The 22,835-nt window shown below is 38.7% G+C and overlaps 1 protein-coding gene across 1 annotated transcript in view; it reads right to left on the reverse strand.

Annotated features, from left to right (window-relative positions):
- Window positions 1–20,637, reverse strand: part of LOC121950448 (RNA polymerase II elongation factor ELL) — a 39,027-nt gene extending 18,390 nt beyond the window's left edge. Inside the window, exons 1-3 of the mRNA XM_042496446.1 lie at window positions 20,500–20,637; window positions 16,898–16,945; window positions 53–180 (exon numbers count right to left, since the gene is read on the reverse strand). Coding sequence (XP_042352380.1) covers window positions 53–180; window positions 16,898–16,945; window positions 20,500–20,637 — 314 coding nt within the window. The remainder of the gene's footprint in view (window positions 1–52; window positions 181–16,897; window positions 16,946–20,499) is intronic.
- Between the last annotated feature and the right edge of the window lie 2,198 nt (window positions 20,638–22,835).

Here is a 22,835-nt window from a genome sequence, read left to right on the forward strand (position 1 = left end):
CTACAAATTCCATTTGTGGTCGACTGTGGAAAGAGTTATGTGCACTGCTTACCCTGAGACATACTGGTGAATACAGTCGAAGCTGGACTGAGGCTTGTCTTTGCTGTCACTGGAAAGGTAGAATGAGAAGACTCTGAATCCATCAGGAGATTCAGGGGTGGGCGCTGGGATCTTCACATACTGCCAGGACAAATAAAGAAACAAATTATTAAAATGATATTAATTAAAAACAATGTTTAGACAAGTAAAATATATTTGGGATCATAAATAAACCTATCATAAATAATCATTTGTGTTTACAAAAAGCTGAGTCATGGTAATTTTGCTTTCAAAAATGTTCAGTTAACAGTGTGATACAGTTTAAAAATTTACTCCATAGACAAATGATACAAGATGTTCCCTGATGTTTCCTCTCTCTGTAACAGATGTGAAGAGGCAGACAGGACATTAACATCGTTTAATAATTATTTGAATGTTTTTCTAAAGCCTTTAAGAGTAACTGGGAAACTACTAGATGCCTAGGTGTCATCAATTAGTACATTTACATGATGTTAGAAAAAGTTGAATTATTTTATTAGTCTGACTAAAACTTGACTTTTAAAATAGATGTAAGCATGTTAGTCTGTCTAAATTCAAACTAAACTGAATTTCTCAAGATCAGACAAACACACCCAGATAATTCAATGGGAAGTCGAGCTATTCCGTCACCTAAATTGGACTTTAACTGGACTAGGTGATCTGGGCATGCTCCTTGTCGTCACATCAGCATCCCCTCGGTGGTTAGGGATAGGGACTGTTCATTAATAAGGGGGGAAGGGGTGCTCCAACACACGAGGGGTGCTTTAATTTTGGCTTAAGTGAGGGACATACAGTACAACTTGAAAAGGTAGCATTTTAGCATTTTTAATTTAAAAAAGTCACACCCCAGCCGTCCCCCTCTTCTGATTAATAAAGTACAGTCGCACAACACTGGTACGGAACCTAAGCGATGTCCTGCTGTGGATGCAGCAAAAGATACTTTAGCCACATAAAAAAATCAATACCAGTTTAAGTGTTCACTATACCTATATATCTATATCTATTTGCTCTTCACCAACACAACAGCTGACGGAGGCAGCAGTAAACCAACAGCTCTGATGCTATACACATGCCCAAGAATGTCGAAGAATGGGTGAATAAACTGCATTAATATTTACAATTATTTACCATTATAAGTGCAAAAAATACATCTACATAACAAAGTCTGACATGCTGAATACAAGGCGCAAATTCTTAGTATAATACAATAAGTTTATGCCTTGAAAAATTATTTTAGATCTATACAAGTCACACTAGAAGGACGACTTGCCATTTATGTAGTATGATCACAGGAATATAAATCGATGCCTCCATACAGTGGATGTATCGTTACACCCCTAGTGTTTTATCTTCCAGATCTGGCCTGATCTGATTCATGTCATCTCAAAGTGGGGAAAAAAACTTAAGTAAATCTACAAAGCAGCTTCTTTTAATGGAACTTGTAAAAGGCATCTTGACTTGCTGTTTTTTTTTTGTTTGTTTTGTTTTTTCAAGTTACAAATGTGACCTAAATAATGTCCCACTCGGGCCAATCACAGAGGCTACATTGTACCTCCCAGGTCAGGGATGATGACCTGTAGCCATTCATGGGAGGAGCCTGTCTGAAAGGCAAAACACAACAATAGTGTAGTGGACAGCTCTTTCACTTGGGCGATAACCTCGTCTGTCACAGACCATCCACAGCTACCCAGCAACAAACAAGCCAGCAGGGCGAAGTCTATCTCTGTCAGGAACCTGTTACATAAAATGACCCAAAAACCTACTTCCACTAAAAGGACAGTTCAACATAGAAAGTCATTAACCAACAGGTAATATGTCCTTTAAAATACATTTGGCTGCGGCTCTCTTCTGCACTGCCTGCAGCTGTTTCAGCCTGAAAATGGACAGTTTGGTACTTTTGTTGATAGAATGTCCTAGATTCAACACAAGCTCGATAATTATCGCCCGTCCTTTTTTTACTGATGAGTAGTGCTTAATGTGATATGTCTGCAACGGCTCACATTTCTCCTCTCTTTCACTTCTTTTTGAAGCAGACCTCGTGGTACCACCTCAGGCCAAAGCACACAGGCGCTTTTATAACTGCAGGTCTCAAGAAAAACAAATGTCAGTCAGATGGACTTGAAGCTGCCTCTCTGGCTATCAGTCGTAAGTGATTGATTATAAGCTGACTGGCTGAGAGCACAGTGTCCCTGGCAGATGTGGCAGGCAGAACTATAGCTGTCACAAATGCCCAGTCATGCAGCAAAGCCATAAGCAGTTTTTTTTGCAGCACGGGGCCAATGAACAGCTCTTCTGCTCGACACCCCTCCTCCCTTTCTAAAACCCAACGCATGCCATTCACCCCACCCCCATCAGCCTCCAGCTTTCCTTCATGTGCACAAGCTCACTCATGTCAACACAAAACGCAAAGCGGCCCACAAGGCCGTGAACACTTGAGACACACAGCTGACCATTAATGCTGACCTATTTATGTCTGGCCGTTCACATGAAGTGGTAAAGCGGCGTACGTCTGCTTTGGGTTTTACGCTAATTAAGGACGATCAGCCAAAAAAGCATCAAAGTAAGCAGGGACAAGAGGCGAGCCATATCCTCAGGACCTATTACTTTCAGAGGGGAAAGTAGTAGGAGACTTGACCAAAATTAGAAGCAACAAGTCACTGAGATGGAGTTACTGATGTAGAAGAGCTGCATTTGAATTTGATTTAAATCGAGAGTCCTGCTGAACAAAAGCTAGCCTGTGATGAGATGAGAGTGCACATTTACACATTTAGCATCGCAATAGTGCCACCACTGCAGTGTGAGCCCCCTCCAGCCATGCATTAGGTCTGCCTGTCACCCCCATCCATGCCACCGTGCACACTTCACATTCTAATTCTAATCAATGTCACTCAGGTCAGACTGTTCAGAGGTCGCCCTCGTTTTATTCGCAGCTTCCTTCTCAAGCTACATAACCATATGTCATTTAACCCATTAGCTCCCGGTTTCTGACTCCAAAAGTAGAGCCTGTCTGTCTAACCTGGCAGCAAAAAAACACAAGACTACAAAACTTAAAGGAATAGTTAGATATTTTTAAACACCTGCTTACCAATATTCACTTTCTTGTGTAATAAGTTTAGAGTGGGGCTAGGAAATATATGGATATCATATTATAATATGATATATTTTGGGTATTGTAATATCCTAATTATTATCTTTTCTTTCTTAGGCTACATTACAGTAAATTGATGTTATTTTATGAACTCACCAGACCGCTCTATCTTTCCTATTATTTGTCTTTATGCACTTGGACATTATATTCACATCACTGATAATTATTTATCAAAAATCTTGAATATTTTGTGAAAGCACTGATAGTCAACCCTATAATTTTGTAGCAATATTGTATCCAGGTTTTTGTTAAAAAAAAAATGTGATATTTGATTTTTTTCCACTCCCAGCCCTAATTGAGAGGATTGATACAGTTCTTGTATTTTTACGATAAAAATGAAGCTACAGCCGGCAGCCTGTTTGCTTAGCGTAGTACAAAGACTGGAAACAGAGGGACAAGACGCCTGGCACTGTACCAAAATCAGCCTACTCTAAAAGTCACTTATTACCATGCTATATCTTGTTTGTTTAATCTGTATTGAAGTATCTTAAATTACTAGCTGTCTTTTGGTAAAGAATAATATTTAATGTAAAAACATCCTTGTAAAAATATCTGATTTGCTATTAAAGAAGGGGTCTTCCATGTTTTTCAGGTCAAGGACTCCTTAGCTGAAACATAGCAGGGACCTTCTACTACATATACTGTATAAACTGAGTTGCATCAGCCTAAAGCCGCAGTCATGACATGTTTTTGCTTCTTTAGGCGACAAAAGAAAATCCGCTTTCACAAAGATAAGTATAAAAAGGCTAAATATGTTGGATGCATGATAAGGTGTTTTTCAGGCATCAGGCATTTCAAACTTTCACAAATTTATTAACAATAATTTGGCTGCCCCCGTGCAGTAAGTCTAAGGAGAGCTTAGGGGTTGCAGACCCATTGTTGAAGTTAGAGCATGGACTACACAAATAATGGATGTAGCTACTGTGACATCATCTTTCACATTTGAGGACTGTTGCTTTGAAGAGTTGAGTTCGACATTTCAGTCGTCGCCATCTTGCTTTAGAGCTTTAGAGCTTTAGAGACCAAAGTCATTTTTTGTTCCCAGCTTTAAACATGTTTATTTCTGCTGGGGCATTTCAAGTTGGGCATTTTAACACAGGGGTCTGTGAGAATATATTCTGTTTTGGAGCCAGTCTCAATGATGAACCGCAGTTTTTGGCACTTCTGCTTTGGCTTCATTTTTTAGCCTCGGAGGCTGCCCCTTTAACACTGAGGTGTTAAAGCAAAAGTTTTGCTGAATATCGGACACTATTTATTACTACATTTAGATGAAAACAGCTTTGCTAAAAACAGAAAAGTCTGTCCTTTGTGTATAAAAAAACCCTGCAGACCTGCAAAACAACCGAAAATGCTGTAGTATGTATGCCACACCAGTAGTTGTCGGTGTGAATTTGTAATGACACACCATAAAGAAACATCATGCACATGCGCGAATTGCCGTTGTGATGTCACAGGATCCGTGCAATGGCAGTTTGCATGGTGACAGAAGGAGTTGTGTTTTCAAAAGATCACACTCAGTTTCAACCTGGTTTCCAAATGTTGCGTTTTCAGGCCCCCAAAGCGCTGTTGTCATGTGAACGAAAAGCCAAACTGCAACAATGTAATGTTTCATGCAAGCCATGCTTGCATTGTAAACTGCCCCTAAAACACAGTACACCTGTGGTAAGAAGAGAAGTCTACCAACTATGTCAGTTATGTACGTTCCATAGAAATATCTTCTTAAAGCTTGCTAGCATTGCTAGCATGAGCTAACCATGATCACAAGAGCTAAACCAACATATCGGATGATATAACTAAATATAACCAACAAATTGGTATGGGTGTGTATGGTGGCTAATAACAAAAAAGACACGTCAACACATACATTTCCAAAGTTATAGGTGATTTAGGAAACAGTGTCTTTGTTACATATTATCTGCCATTGCTATCAAAAATCCATTATCAGGCAGGCTGTTGTGGTCACCCTTTGTTTGGCCAGACAAAATTAGGCTGTGGCTGCCAACCCCCTAAAGTGCATTGCACTGAGCAAAGGAGCATTTAATTGCTCATGAGTTCAAGTTTTCATTTATAAGAGGAAGAATGTATTATATCTTCTTTTAATTTTTTTTGCTGAGCTTTATTGGTCTGAACTCAATGGTGAAAACAGTTCAGGTTCACATCCACAACATTTTATTTACTCATATATCATTATTATAGTGTTTCTTGTGTTTATCATGGTTGGACTTGGCCCTTCTGTTGATAATGTTATCATTTAAGGAAATAACATAGTCACGATCATGTTACCTGGTCGGTTCATTACATTTTTGCTGCATACCAACAACTAGAGGAACCAACTCAACAACTTTGCTGCAGTCTGAATGAAAACGGGTTTGATAACAGTTTTCATTATTGACGGCAGAATACACTTAACACCACAGACAATTCATGCAAGTTGGCCAATGTTATTATCATCTCACCCAGCCTGATGAAACAAACTGACTTTTCATGTGTTAAGTCAGTGAGACCACTTGTCCCTGCAAGTGATCCCAAAGCGGCTGTCAGTCAAGTAGTAGGTGTAGATTTACATAGAGACGCTGAGTCATAGACATCTCCATGTGGATCTTTGGGCTGATCCCCTGAGGCTGTGTGTGTGTATTGTTTAGTATTTTTTTAGCCTGAGGAAGCCTCACACTGCCACAGGGCACATGGTGGGAGTGAGGTAAAATATCTAGCTGACTCTGGTTTAGGCTCCATGTCAACAGAGAGTCAAACTTTGGGGATTTCATCATGCACACTCATCCATGAACGAACAGAAATAGACACTGAGCTTTAAATCTTCAATTTGAATATGAGTTAAAGGTAAATGAGTCACACTAGATACACACCAAAGGACAGTTTTTAAAAAAGGTTGTCACCCTGGCGAAAAGAGTTCAGACACAGCTGATAATAGCTCATAGAAATAAACAGTTCAAGTGCTCTCAGGTCAGTAAACTGATGAGTCATGTATACACATCCATGTAACAAACACATGACTCAAACTGCATGCAATTCCATAAGCACTGTGACAGCAAACTGGGTTTCAAGTACATTTTTTCAACTCTTAGATGTCATGCTTACATTTAGTAATATTTACATCAGCATCGTACATTGATTGTATGGCATACATATGCTGAGGGTAATGATGTTGTGGGGCACAAAATGATTCTAATCTTTTGATGCAAAAGCTGAATGCTGCTAATGAGTCTTAAATCAAAGATGCAAAGATTTAAATGACTTTTACTCAAGTTCTTTCAGTTTAGAAAAAATATGTGAGTCCTTCAAGTTACTTCAAGGAATACTTCACCCACAAAATGATCATTTGTCAATGAATAAGTCATGACATGTTTTTCTCACATACACCAATATAAACTCTAACATAACTCATGCAGCATAATTGCAGTATTATAGTATACTTATCTTTGCTTACTTTAAAGCCAGAACCCATAACTAAGAGTTCTTTTGATGAAAATGTATGTGTTAAGGAAGTACTAAGCAAATGACTGGATAAGGGATGATAACAATGAATCAATGATCAATTAATTAGTCATTAAGAACTTAATCACACGTGAAATTTAAGCAGTTAATCTATGAAAAACTGTCAAAGTATATGCAATATGTTGCTTTTAGCTATGACTGAGGAAAAAATGCATTTGTATTGTTTGAAATGAACAATGTTTTACTGTTTTTGTAAAATAACACTTAATCGCGTAAGCAATCATTAATTTGACCGTTTAAATGAATAAAGAAAGTGCTTACAAGTTGCAACCCTATACCAGATAAATAAGACTTGGATTATACTGCACTAGTTGTGCAAAAGTTTGTAAACGGATGTTTGATAGTTTTGCTGTTGGTAAAAGTGGTCCCAAATCAATCAATACTTTCATAAGTTTACTGTTTTTCAGGGAGGCATGCAATAAAAATGGTATGCACATATTCAAGGTAACACAGCATTACTAATTGATGTATAAATTGTGATTTTGTGGGTAAGTATTCCCTTAAGATATTGCTGTTAGTTATATAAGTCTTTATAGTGTGTTTTGAAAGTGTTATTCCTGCTGTGGGAGCTGTTAGTAATTATGTAGATAACTATTAAATCAGCGTTATTTGTCCAGCTTGAAACCACGGAAAGAATTCATTAGATTGCTTATGCTCCATAGTATTCTAATTATGATTGTGTGAGTCCTTTAATCTCATGATTAATTAATGGGAGAAAAGCTTAATGGGGTATTATTATCATCAGAGTGTACTATTAGCATTTGTCTAGTTAAATAAAATTAAACAGCTTCATAATAGAAAGAAAGAGCAGTGTGACCTGTGTGCAGTAACGCCGCACATTATCACGACATGGGAGTCTAACCGTTGGACAGTTACAGTCGCAGCGACCAAATGGCATCAGAACGGCAATTCTTAACACCTTGTCAGTGCCCCCCCCCCCATGGGGCGTCCAGGCTGATACAATAACTGCCTCTGTGGCCTCGACCCGGCCACATCTGCTACTCCAGGGGCTGTGTGTTTGGAGATGTCAAATACTTTCAAGCTGTTGTAAGGTGTGAACTGGACTGGAACAGAAAATCTTGGCAGGGGGCTCAGCAGTTTGAACAAGGACAAAGGACACTGCCGGTGATGTCCTTGTAAAACTTCATCTTTAACTCACCGAGCATGTTGAAACTGCTCATCTTTGATGAGGTTAAACAGAGTTCCTAACCCTGCTATTTGATGAGGAAGGAAAAAATAGCTCCACTAAAGAGATCTGCTGTTCCCCTCAGTACAAACATCTGCGGGAAGAGATGAGAGGATAGTTTCTCTCTCTGTCTTTCCTTTCTTTGCTCTGTGGACGAAAGTGAGAAGGCAGGGTTCCCAGCTCTGGTATTTGGCATGGCAACACTGAGATGGGAGCAAGCGCCTGGATATGTGATTTACTCTGAAGTCTTTGCCTCCTGCCCCTGTCTGTACTGACACTAGTTACCATTGTCTTCTCATCTGAGCCTACTCAGCCATAGCTGCTCTGTGAGCTGCCCGTCTTTTGTTCTAGCTTCTTCCCCCACAAAGCTGAGTGCAATGGCCTGTCGGCCCGCCTGGATTATTCATGAACAGTGGGGACGTGTGGCTGTGTGTTGTTGGTGGGGAAAGGGGGGGACTGGGAGGTTTGGGTGTGTATGGGGGTGGGGGGGTGGGGGAGGGATGGGTAGGTGACGGTGGCTCCCAGTAGAGCCGGTGCATGAGGGATGGCCCTAAATGCTCTTCCTGTAGGAATGTGACAGGCAACTCAGCCGAGAAGAGGGGGATGGATCCTGGCCACTATTTGTTCCTCCTTTATTTAGGTTTATATGTATGTGTGACATCTACAATTAAAATCCCATCATTTATTTATTAAACTTGAAATGTGCAATAGTGTTTTTAAGGTGCAAAAACTGTCTTAACTGCACTATTTGGTGCAACATTTCAACCACAGCAGTCCTCTTTGCAGTTATTCAAAAATGCAATATTCTTCCAACTCTTGAATATAGGCTATATATTTAACATAGCACATATTGTATATACTCTTCTTGTTAATCTCACTAATGCATATGGCCGTTGCTTATTGTAGCATTGCACAAATATGTATATGTTTATATTTTAACTTAAATACTAGTTTTGTACGTGGCATTGTAGCATAAGGCATAGTTATATTTTACACATTTTACACAGTGCACATCATCCATATTGTAATTTAAATATTCACATATTAGTCCTACTTGTCTATTATTTCTTTACATTTACATTTTTACACACTTACATACTCAGCATGTTATACATACTTTATTTTTAAATAGTTAAATATTTCCATTCTAGTGCTAATTATTTACTATTACTGTATTTCTATTTTTATATTTCTATTTTTTATATACTTGTATTTCTATAACAACCAAACTCCAGAAGTTGAAGCACTGACAGGAAACATTCAACTGTCAGCTACGTTTTTAGTGTCACATGCAAGCAATCAAGTCCAGTATCTAGCAAAAATGCAAGGGTCACATAAATTATCCTTATTCACCATTCAGATGGTCTGACAGTAAACAATTTATTTATGAACAAAACGTGTGACACCACCTCTTATGGTCTAAATCATGCACTCAGGATGGAAGTGGTGGTTCCTGTGTTTGAGGATCTATACATCGAGGGGGGTTGGTAGAGACAGGAAAGCAAAAAGAAAGGGGGGGTTGGGGACTGCCGGGAGTAAGTGTGGGGATATGGGGATGGGCAACTGTCGAGCATCCCCCAAGGTACTGCCTGTTATGCCAAGCAGAATCAGTCTTTTTCCAAGAGGCTGGGGCTAATCTGTCAACCTCGACAAACACTCTCCGTCTCTCCCCTCCCCCGACACCCCACCTTTCTTTACTGTAGGTGCCTTCCTCTTTAAACACACAGGGATGGAGGTTTGTAATGGCTATGTTAGAGCCACTGCTTCCTCTATTTGCTTGTAAAGAAAAGCTATATTTAAAAAAAACAGTTTTCTTTCAATGGATTCCCCCCAAATAAACCTTTGCATTACTAATTTGCATTAGATGGTGTCCAGTGTTTTGGATGTTAGAAAATTCCCTTTACACGCTGAATATTAGACCTCAGATGCACTGTCACCACTATATGTGTTTCCCTTGTTGATTCCCTAGCCTGTTTCACTGCAGCGATCCCACAAACCACTTGGAGCGCTGCACTATACTCACATTACTGAACTTTTCTCTCCACGCAGGCAGGCAGACAGTCTGTAATCCTTTAACAATTCGCAGATTGTGTGTTGGAAAAGTATGCCTAAACCTGATTAACTCACGGGGAAACTTGGAGAAAGGGGAATCCAAAACATGCACCAAGATGTGGTGTGTTCAACTGAGTTGCGTGGATAGAAGAGGTGAGCCGAAAAATGTCAAACACATGTAACAGGTGTAATAAGAGAAAGGGATTTTTCATTGTTCAAGTCATAAGTATCATGATTTTAATAGTGCCCCCCTTGAGTTTGCAAAATATATTAACTAAAATATGGTTAAATGAAACCATAGAACTTAAAGAAATTTTCCCCTGTTTTTTTGAGGCATATTCTACTTAATGTGCATGAATTTGAGAATTCTAACTCCAGACATAATAATAGTCCATTTTTATGCAGTATGTATTTTCCACCACAATAAGGATTACATGAGCCAGTTAGAGCTCTCTGGTTAAACAGCAGCTCTGGGGCGTTGGATTGCAGCTCTTGGGGTTAAGCTTCGTCACTACTGTAAACAAAAACACTGCCCATGCTTAGTTGCACTGGTTGTGTTGCTCATATCCTGTTTTGCCACATTTTTAAATCCAAGAACAAAATGTTTGCGATAAGACTCCTCAGAGGCCAGTGCAGACACTGTATGGAATATTTCTTTATTGTCCACTTTGTTTTGTTTTTCCAATGCCAAATGACCTGTTGGATGGTTAATAATTGATGGCTTTGCACAGAAGGACTGTCATATTAATCAGAAGTCATTAAAATGTTAACATCCTTGTAATCATCTAAACATTTAAAGATCTTAATAATTCATTATTTGAAAATGTTGAAATGGCAAAATGAGGCTTAGTCTCTTAAAATATGCGTAGGATTTTACTGGAATTAAATTAGTGTTTTACTAGAAAAGCACCATGTGAAATGTGATTATTACAAAGATGGGATCAAGTCATTGTTTTACAAGTTAAACTTGAGTCTCAAGTCTTTGCACTTTAGTCCCAGTTCAAGGTAGGTAATTTCTGAGTCAAGTCCAAAGTCCTAAAAATTGGGTTTCGAGTCCTAAACAAGCCATTTTTTTGCTCTTCACATAAAATGATGCCATTTTAACAACAGCTCACTAACATTAGCTAAGCATTAGCTTGCTAAGTATTTTAATATTAGCTTCCTGACTTAACGTTCTTTGTGCCACTTCAAATGTCAAACCGAGTTGGAAGTTGTTGCATCTCCATCTGTAATTTGCTTACGGGCATGTTTTTCATACTGCAATTAATTTTTGTTTAACCAAAGCAAAATTTATGTACACTAACAAAATCATCATTGGTATCATGTCTTCTCACTAGCACTTGGTAATGTAACTTTAGCTCTTATGTATTAGGAAAGTCTGGATACAGCTATGGAGGCGGGGTCCTATTGATGAGAACTGCTCTTTGGCACATAAAGCAAAAAAAAGAAAAAAACGAGCCTCCTTCTCCAGGTATAAGATAACGATCTACAGGCCCATGAACCTTGCACACTAAAGACTTAGGGGGCCTAGCGTGTCCAAGTGTGCCCGAGTGGGTCACTTCCACTGGCAGAGTGACTGACTTCTGGTTTAGCGCTTCACTAGCTTAAATGGTGGTCTAAAAAAATGTAGTCTTGTGGCTCTTTTAGTCTTGCCAACTGTTATCGAATTCAGTGACTTCTAGATGGTGAAATGAGTGACGGTGAAAAAGATATTAAAAAATGAATACATTTCTGGGCCTGTGGACATCACATGACCAACATGGATGATGTAATTCCACTTTTGGCCACTATGTCAAATTTGCATCAGAGCTTGGAGCACTTCCTGGGAGCTTGAACTTTGGTTCTTACTGGTTCTCTGCTGAAACTTGATTGGATGTTATCAGATTGGTTAAAAAAATGGATCTGGGGAATTAAGTGTCGGCTTGCTGGGAATTAAAAGCATTAATATCAGTTGCTTTGGGGGAAATTAACTGATGCATGGCACACTTTTTATATAGGCCTAACACTTTTTAATCTTTGGTTATCAAGCTTTATCAAGTCAAAACACTTAAGTCACACCGAGCTGCAAGTTGCAGTTGTCTTTTTGCCCAGTTTATTCTAAAGCAGTTAAAGTTGTGACTCAAGTCCAAGTCATGTGGCTCGAGTCCCCACCTCTGGAATAATATACTGTAACACAATGTCCGTGATTGGGCACTAGCTACCAAAGGTCTCTGTATAAAGAAGATATTTTTAGTAAATAACAGCATCACGCTGCCATCAGTTACACACACCATAATTAGCATTATATTTAGTCATTACTTCTGATGCCAGGACCCAAGTAGCCTGTGGGGTAAATGAGCACCAAGAAGCTCCACTGCCCAAACATTAATCATATGTCTAAAGTATCACATCATCTGTTGCATGTCCTATGAAACAGCATTGCCATTTCTATGTTCTATGATAGTCCAAATAAAATCTTTTAAGGATTTCCTTACTCATTTTTGTAATATCAACCCCGGACTTAACAACCAATCGAGTAGTATTTAAATTTGCTTATTCCCTATGTCACTTATTTAAAGCAGCTTGCCCTCTTTTTGTGAGTCCTTCTCGGTGCTATTTCCAGTTTCCCAGGGTGACGGTCACATCTTCCATCCTAATCGCTCTGGCTTGGAATGTAAACAAACAACAAGAACACAAAACTCTGTGTGTGTGTCACTGTGTTTCTTTTCATGGCATATTTGGGGTTTTTTAACTTACATATTGCCATCTTTAGTCACTCTGCCTGCCCAGTTTGTACAATTGATTTCTGATCTTTTACAACACTCTTGTAACCTTAAAATGCTCCACTAAAACGCTGCCACAGTCAACATGGCATCCTTCAAAATCCCACTTTGAAGCAAAAGAGCACAATAATGACAGAGGAGCTAAGTAAATAAAAGTCCTCTTTAACTGCAGGATCTCATGAGGCGTGTTCCTAAAATATACTGAACAAGCCAAAGATCCTAAGGCCAAACTAACTCGGCATAAACACAGTGGGCCTCAGACAAGCCGAGAACACTGAGACTTTGGCCTCGCTTAACACATCTGGATGAATAGAGCGGCGTGTGCCCTTTCAGAAACACGTGGGACAACTCTCCCTCTCACTGCTATGCCACTGGGACAGGACAGCTCTCAAACCACATTCCTGTTATTGTTATTCTAATAAGCTTCCAGGGAAAAAAAGAGAGAAAAAAGGATGTGTGCATGCACACATACACACTCGCACACTGCAAAAAGCTTATTTGCAGTGCGAGCGGGGAGGTGAAGCAAAGCGGCATGGTGTGGCGGGGGGTAGAGTCAGAGCAGCCGTGTGTGAGATAGAGGCCCTGATGTCTCCCAAGGACTCAGCCAAGGCATGGGGTGAAATGGCAAAATAATCAAGAGGGCCGACGGGAGAGAGCCCAGGGGAAGCTCAGCCTTCACACACAGTCGTCATAAGAATATCTTTAAGAGCACCTCGTCTTTCCCCTCATCCCAACACCGTTGCCTTTATGTGGCAGCTGTGCACATAAATACAGACAGGGCCATAAACAAAAACAATTACTCTGGCAACTGCAATTTATGAACTGAGCAGGAAATGAAATCGATGTCACACCTGAAACACAGACGTAGAGTATTCACATGTAATGTCCTTGTTTACTGCGACAACATTCCACTCATAAAAGTTATAATCAGTGGTGCAAAATAATACTGAGTACCACACTGTTGATTGGATAGATACAGTGCTCACAAGCCCATACAAAGGTGTGAGTGGAAACATCAAAGTATGTGAGGTATGTGCTTTTAACCCTGGGAGACCAAATTGGCTTAATTTCTTTCAAAAACATTGGAAGGTGGCAACGAGCTACTTAAGAAGAAATGAAAGTTGGATAGAAATTAGTAAAAGAACATTAGTGGAAAATTGCAAAAATTCTGTAAAATAATCTCAAATATATAATTGTGATAATTCTGATAAAACCCACAAAAATCTGGACAGTAAAACAGCAACAACGAAAAACATTTGCAAAAAAACAAGGAAAAGACCTGACTGCAGCACAAGAAAAGTGATGTCGATCCAGGTTTCAAAGGGTTAAATAACAAGCACTGTAGCAATGGATAAAACACACTTCCTGATCAATATGCACCCTGCAGCCTGGATCTAATAAATAACAACTGACACAAGCTTCATCTCTTACTAAATGGATATAGATCATGCCAACAGGCAGGCGGCGTTGCCAGCTCGAAAGGAAAATAAGCACTGCGATGTGAAATTCCTGGCCATGGGAACCCAGACCAGCTCTGAATATATTTTGTAATCCCTGGTGATTATTTCAAAGTAATCCTGAAATCTAATTTCTTTTCAACTTCCAGCTTTTATGAAATCTCTTATTTCTTTATAGCTGCATCATTTTCAAATTTCTTTTCACTGCTCAGGGTGCTATAGATCGAAACCATTCAGTTTACTTTCCTCCAATTTAGTAAATATAGAGGTCAGCTAGATCCAAAGCAGCATTTTCTTGATTGTAATTTGTAAGTTCCACAGTTGAGTCTCAGTGGCATCTCAGAGCCTGTGTCTCTCATCGCATGATTACAAGCTTGGCAGACAATTTACAATAGTGGGGCTAAATGCCGCAGGGTAAGAGAAAAGCAGCCGAGAAACCTCAGCGTGCTATTTCTTGATAGGAGCCCTGGCCCCTGATACCGCTGAGCCCTGGAGTGACGCCAGGACAGTGATTTGAAGAATTCCTCTTGTTTTTGTGGCCCTGGAAGTGCCCCTTTACAGGAAATATGACATGAGCCAGCGAGGACAAAGATTGGAGAGGAGCAGTCGTGGCTTCTGTGATGGAGCTCTGCAGCTGGCAACTGTCAGCTGACACCAACCTCACAGATCGCGACACATGACCTCTTGGAGCTCATGCTGCTTTTTGGGGAAGGGATGATCTCTGGCAAAAACTCATCCTAGCAAATAAAAAGTATCTGTGATGCTCTAAGCCTGGAGACACATATACTGGTGATCCTCTCGGGTCTGTTGGATGCCAGACTGCCATGTTCACCAACATCCTCCCCCCACTAACGGCTTAATCTGGCCTCCCCCACCACCAATGGTTGCAGCTACCTCATTAATGCCCAATCGTCCAGCTTGGGGACTATTGTCGGAGGGGGGAGGGAGCCCGCGCTTGAATTCCGCAAAGCAATTTGAATATGTAATGTGCCAGCCTAGATATAATCACCAAATCCCATTCAGTGATTAAAGAACACTTAAATTGTACTCACTTCACATTTCTTCACAGAAAGACTCTCATGAGCAGGTTAATCTGCCGCTGCATTTACAGATGTTTCATTACATGTTTACATGTAATATTTGTGTTTTGGGCATGTTTTGCGCACTGCCTGGATCAAAATTCCACCGCTCGTGCATCATTCCCGTATTTCAAATCTTTCATGTCCGCACTGAGACATGGAGACATGGGGGGCTCCCTGGGGTTCGCCAACCCCCTTTACCCTCCTCCCCCTCCCTGAACAAAGCCTTCCCAGTCGCAGGCCTGACCCAGTAACCTGGCTAGCAGCCTGGGGGTGTAGCGTACACTGTCTCAGGGCTTCAAGGGCCCGTGTGAGCACACAGGGCCGGCATTTGTGTACAGAGCAAAGTCACTTTCGTCAATGCAATCGGCTCTTGCAGGGATTAGAACAGCTCCTTTTAGACAGGGCTGATTGTGTGGTAAATGTGTAGTAGCCTAGCAGGCAGAGCCCGATAATCTAGCTGGACACAGGCATCTTTCTTTAACAGGAATGCCCTTCTGCTTTCAGTGCCAAGTATTTTTGTAGATTAAGTACTTCATATGCCATCTAGGATATTTGACACATGGGGGCTCATGCAAGAAACAATATACAAACAAATTTTCTTTCATTTGTGCTCGTACTCAGGATTTGTTCTTATTCTGTTAGAACCCATGGATTTTTGGGATTTACCAATGATTTATTATCTTTGTTCTTCTCTTAGGTGCAAGGAAATGGTGGTGGAGAGCACTCTAACAAGACAAGAGAAAAACATCTCATTTTCACAGACCACAGCGCAAGGTAAAATAAGTTTCACATTCGAGGAACATTTAAAAAATGCATGAATACAATTTAATCAAATATAGATCATGTATTAGAGTAATTATAATGACTGGATTACTAAATGTTAGACCTAATACTTGGTGCATTGATCCCAGTAACTGACTGTAATTTCAGTTACTGTTCGTCCCTCTGCTGACCAGAGCTGAAATGTACAAATGTACATTTACTCAAGTACTGCACTGAAGTACAAATCTGAGGAACTTTAACATTACTTATGTATTTTAATCTCATGCCACTTTATACTCCACTACACTTCAGAGGGGAATATCATACTTTTTACTCCCCTACTAGATAACTACTTTACAACCAAACGACATTAAAGTATATGCGTGCAGCTAAATCAAGTAGATGATTAATTAGAAAATTAATTGGCTACTATATTTATTATTATGCAAGTCATTTTTTCCAGCTTCTCATATATACCGTATGTATGAGGATTTGCTGCTTTTCCTTTCAATTATTTTAACTCTTGATTTATACATTTTTAAAAACTTTTTTGCATGTGCACTTTTCCTTTTAATACTTGAATAATTTCCTTGAAATCACGTTTACTTTGTTTATGTTTCTTTAACAGTATGTCAATTTCACTACTGCAGAAGTTCTTCTTTTTACAACTTTTTTGCACCAAATGAATTGGCAGTGGTTGGGTTTTCAACCTCTTGGTGTCATGCTAACACTTATTGAATGCCAGGAATGAAATAAGATGTGCAGAGGAACTGTCACAAGTGTGCTCCACAGCAAATCCAAACTAATTAGAGCATTCAGTTTCTGAGGCATTAGGGAGAGTATGCAAAACATCTTACCCCCTGGCTCCCCTTGAAGCAAATTGCTGGCTGATTTGATAGTGATGCCTGAGGAGAGAGAGAGAGAGAGAGAGAATAAAGTGGTCAGTAATTCAGGAATCATGATTAATCGAATGGACAGCTCATGCATTATGAGTGGAAATATATCTCCATTGTTCAGGCTCTGCTCAGTTGGATTTCTCCAGATAACAGCAGTCTGGCTTGATGAGACAAGGGTTTGGTAAACTTTGCTCATCAAATCTCAAAACATTGCCATAATTGCCATTTCCCATCAGGCTTTGCCCTGGTGAATTGCTGCCATATTTCAGTGTCATTAAGTCTACAGTTGAGGGGGTTATAGCCCTAATCTTCAGAGGAATGTGTGTGATTAATCAATCTATTGCTTGCAGAAAACTTGCTTGTGTCGGTCAGTTTGTGAGCATGTTTGTTTGTTTCAGCTGATTTCCCCTCTAAATGATTAAATAAATAAAAGCAACAGATCCCAGAGGACAGACAAAGCTCCTTCTGAAACCAATTATATATTTTTTCAAAAGATACTTTTGATAAGCTCCATGCTGTGGTTTATAAATGTCCTGCTCTCCGAGACCACAGTGTACCTGCCTTAAGCTCCAGAACATCATATTGTTTCTTTCCACCCGCCTGATAAAAAAATATTAATGCCATAAAAAATATCATGCCTCTGAGGCGACATGATACATAGTTAATAGATGGAGACAATTATCTGTGACGTACAGCTGCGCGCATGATTGACAGCACGCTTAATTTATTATTAATGGTTCTGGGAAATGTCTTCCTCTTTGAAGAGTATTGTTGTAATTTTCTTCATCATCCATTTGCTTTTAATATTGAATGGAATAATAAATATTAGAGCTCATAATGTTTGTTACAAACACAGCTGCAGGGCAAAATCGGATGGTATATCTTAAACAGCTTATTTTATTTTATATGATGATTTAAAATGTGATTATTAACATTTTGTTTGCACTGGAGCTGAAACAATTAACCAATTAAGTGATACCACTCCCTAATAATGCACCTTTTGATGAATATCTAAATATCAGTTACAGAGTAGTTATTAGATATTAATAACAATTTCAATTTTTTTTAAATTGCCAGGTTGTGACAGATACCCTTTGCCTGCCCACCTCAGATAAAATGCTTGGACCACAATAAATTTATAAACAATGTATTAATAACTATAGACATAATATCTTACTACAGAGTGATAAATCAGTGAGTGATTACTAACATTTAGCACTGCATTACTAAAAAAAATAAATGATTAACACCAGTTGAAGGGATCCTTTACAAGCTGAATAGTAACAGAGCCACTACTTACAATAAATACAATCATAAAATCTACATAAATGGTACCTTACAAGAAAATGGTAAAGATTAATGAATTCAACAGAAAATCTATCAGCAAATAGTTTTTGGATAATTGAAATGATTTATTAATCAATAGAGCCCCCCCTCCCAAACACACCTCATGGGCCCCAGTGCAACTGCAGTGCCTGCCCTGTCTTATGCCCCTGATTGGTTGTTTTAGCAAAAGTGGCAAAGTTTCACTGATTCTGATTTATCAAAAAGGAATATCTCTGTTTTTATTTTGAAAAGCAATTTTCTTTCCATGACTTGAATATCTTTGACTTTGTATAATTATGGCATTTTCATGCATTTTTCTGAGTCATAAAGTCATAAACCACAACACTTACTCACTTACTTGAAAAAAATAATAACAGCCAGATAAATCATTGTATAAGAACTGTTTATTTTAGGTTTAACCCTTTATAATCTGGATTAACATCAGTTTTCTTGAGCTGCATTCAGAGCAGCCTTTCGCGGGCTATTTAACCCTTTTAAACCAAGCAAATTGGTGTGATTTCTTTCAAAAACATGGGCGAAAAGAGCAATAACCAACTTTGCAAGAAATGTCCCACAAATTGCAAGAAATTACTTAATAATTAGTTTTCAAAAATACATGTGAAATAAAAAAGAATGGTTAAAATGTCCAGAAAACTGTAGTTATAATCATTCTAATCATATAATTAAAATTCTGTTATAAATACATCTAAATTTTTGCACTTTATGGGGTCATTTTCTTGTTTGTTTTTGTTGGGGTTTTTTCCCCCTTTTCTTTCTTTTCAACTTATTTTCAGGTAATTGTCTTGTAAGTTTTTACTAACTTTATTGCTTATTTTTGGGGCCATGTCTTGTTGAGTTGCTCATTACCTTCTTCCCATGTATGAGATGTGAGATATATCTATTTCTAAATCTATTTTTCAATATTTATTCTATTTTTATTGTGTATTGAATAGTGAGTTGACTGGTTGTTTCTCTTCCATAACATGTCATTGCATTGCTGATGGTGTGTTAACTTGACAAATAAACAAATCTGATCTGATCTAAACTTATTGAAAGAAACAAATCTAATTTCCTCGGGTTTCAAAGGGTTAACAAGACCCTCTCTTCTCCACCACAACAGACATGAAAATCACAAATAATTCACACGTAATAACAGGAAGCTCTTTTCATGCTGAGGGCTCCTGAGGACAAAATCTCCCACACCACAGTCTCTGTGGGAGTCCAGCGGTCTAAAGACGGTGTTTTTCTGGGGTGGTCTTTGACTTGGAAAACTCCTGCAGAAACCTCTCCAGCCTGCCAGCCTGCTCTGGCCTGGAGGAAGCTGTCAGGCTGGCTGAGCTCTGGAGTTCACTCTGCTTCACAGACCAATGAGCGCCGGAGCTGGGCGGGCTTCCAGGCGTGTAAAGGGCAAAAAACAATAATACTAAAGACGCCCAGCGACAAGTTGTCGAGCCCTGCCACCGAGCCACACATCCAACCGTAGAGTTTACTGTGACCCGGGACTGTGGCGCAAATATTTGTCTTTAATCTTAACAAAAAAATGAATGAAAAAAAAACTAACTGTGGGACTGACTGTTGTATCATTGCTCTGGGAAAGCCCATTTGGATAAATTGTCTCGGTCTAATCTAATGAACCATAAAAGCAATAAAAGAGTCTCCCGATTCAGAGAATAATTTTCTTGATAGCTTGTTCATTAATTTATTCCCGTGAGCAAAACAAATCTAAAATAAAATAGAATCTAAATTATGCTTTTCATATGTAATATATAGAAAGGAAAACAGCTTTCAAAGCTCAGGGCATAATCACAACCCTCATATGTCATACGGGAACTTTAATGCCTTTTTCCGCGAGATTACGCGTTGGTAAACGAGCAGATATGAACAATAAAAAAAAAATAGCCGGAGCCTCTCTTCTTGTGTACCAAACAATTTCTAGCAGAGGCTTATAGGGGAATTTAATGAAATCCCTTCATTCATTAAAGCCTATTGAACAGCCTGTTATGATCGCAATAAATCTACAGTATAGCAGCTAGAATAAACCAACATTTATCTTCTAACAAAAGCTCCTGTCGCTGAGAGTTAAGATGATCAACTGTTTAAACTTAACTTTTTTCCTACCAAATAGGAAACGTTTTTCAGTTACAGTTCCCGGAGTTGGGGGGGCGATTTAAGAGAAATACAGCTGTAAGAAAAAAACGCACGTAAGCTTCAAAGTTGAATCGGATCGTTTTTCTTACCTTGAGGTTCTGGTAGGCTTCGAGGGTCCGGATGGCGGTGTCCGTGAGTTTGACGTGATACAGAGTTTGATTCGGGGTGTTTTTGTTGATTTTACCACAGGAGAGCCCATACCGATGCTCCTGTCTCAGCGCTGCCATTTCTACAACTGAAGACTATTGGCGACATACTGCCTGCTCCGTCACGGGAGAGGGGGAGAGGGGCTACGGGGCGGGGCTAACACACACACACACACACACACACACACACACACACACACACACGCACGAGCGAAGTAAACTATTTTACTTTCGCTTTCCAGGTCACGATCGTTTGGGCATTTGTGCCCTCGGAGTTTCAAGCCTGTATTTATCTTGTCTTTGATCTATTTTTGGTCTGAGTTGAACTCCTCTAACTGGATTTTGGTAAATGCACTCAGTGTGTTTCTGCAGCACACACACGAGGGAGTGTAAATACACCTGCAGACGCATGCAAAAGTGACAAATAGAAATAGATTTTTCAAAACGACCTATGGAAAGCTATTATTTTTTCCACGACAAATAGTCAGTGTTGGAACAAGTGCTTAGATCCTTTAAGTCACCTATATATAAGGGACAGTTAAAAAAACAAACAAAAACCCAAAACATTTCGTTTACTTCAAACTGGTATTTACCTGAAAAATAGCTTTATGTATCAACAGAAAAAAAATCCTAATATGTACACTGACCCCATTCATAATGTCATTTAGGCTATATTTACTTATCAGAAGTGATTTATCTGCCCATTTTCTCCAGTGTTGAAAAGTAGCTAGCTACATGTAATCAAATTTCAAAATAAATGTAATTGTAATCAGTTTAAGTTGCTGAGAATTACTAGTCAAAATGTTGGTAATTACAAAGGGGTTACATATAAATATATTGTTTTCTTTAAAAAGTTTATATGTAGAATATGACATTTATTCTTTTGTTTTGGATCTTTTCACCGTGCAGGGATGCTTTCTTTTGGTATTGTTTTTTTTTTTGCTGAATTTTTCTTTATTAATCTGTTTAAACAATTGTTAGAAAAGTGATGGTATGTTATAGGGTAAAACACTCTGATGAAGTAAATAAATATCTACATTACTTATTACATTTTTAGCAGGGTAAAGTTATCTGTAATGTTTTACATTTCATTACCAACACTGATTTTCCCATTTAACTAATTATTTGCTTTTGTCTGTAAAATCCCTTCAAAACTTCCAAAAGTGACACATTAATATGTCTTGCTTTGCCGAAAAACGGCCCAAAACCAAAATACATTCAGTTTACTATCAAATAAGACAATGAGAAGCAGCAAATCTTCACATTTTAAGAAGCTGTTACACAGAAAGTTTGCATTTTTGTTTGAAATATGACTGCAGTTGAATGAATCCATTATCAGAATAGGTGTCTGTTCATTTAATGTGTAAGCAGCAATTTAATTTTGTAAGATTATCATATGTTTTACAATAATATATTATATGAAATTTAACTAAAACTGTCATGTCACATATAATATAAAAGTAATAACATAAAAAGTGCAATATGTTTCAATGAAATGTAGCGGAGTAGAAGTCAAACGCAGTATAAAAAAAGCCCTTCCTCTGAAGTGAAGTATCTCAGAATTTAATTAAAGTGTTGTACTTATGAAGGGACGAACTACCAACACATGACACCTGTACTTACTGTGTGTGTATCATTTCTCTGTGTGTCAGAGATATTAAAAGACAAATATGGAATATGGATTATTTTAATCCCTGACAGACAACATGCTTTGGCTGTGGATTAAAGAGCAGTCCCATAGTCAGTTTTGCAGTGTTCTTTTACAACACACCTCGGACGATGTTTTCTATTGTGAGTGTTATCAGTATTGCATTAGTCTAGTTCTGCTTGTGCAGTGACATGACAACCAAATACTTGATATAATGTGTGATATTTAACCTTTGTCATTTCCTTTGTCATTTACTTTGCAGTTGTGCACCAATGTAACAACTGGGCAATGTTTTCTGTACCAATTCTGTTTTGAGAGCAACAGATTCATAACACTTTCACACTTTCATCTAAATCTCATTATCACCCTCTGTCAACAAGTGGCTGTTTTTTGGGTAACATAACTGACTTGGGGCCAGAGGACTTCAACTTTTAGATCAATGTTGTCGCAGTACGTAATTATGAGGTAAATCTCATTAGAACATAGAGTTTACTTTTCTTAGAATTATAACTTAAAGGGAAAATTCACCCCAAAATCAAAAATACGTATTTTTCATCTTACTTTATTTTGCGTTCACATGGAATCTGGCAGACGGTAGATGGCAAAGAGGATGTCATTTAAGTAAATGAGA

Source organism: Plectropomus leopardus, chromosome 11 (assembly GCF_008729295.1).
Source record: "Plectropomus leopardus isolate mb chromosome 11, YSFRI_Pleo_2.0, whole genome shotgun sequence".
Classification (NCBI taxonomy): domain Eukaryota; kingdom Metazoa; phylum Chordata; class Actinopteri; order Perciformes; family Serranidae; genus Plectropomus; species Plectropomus leopardus.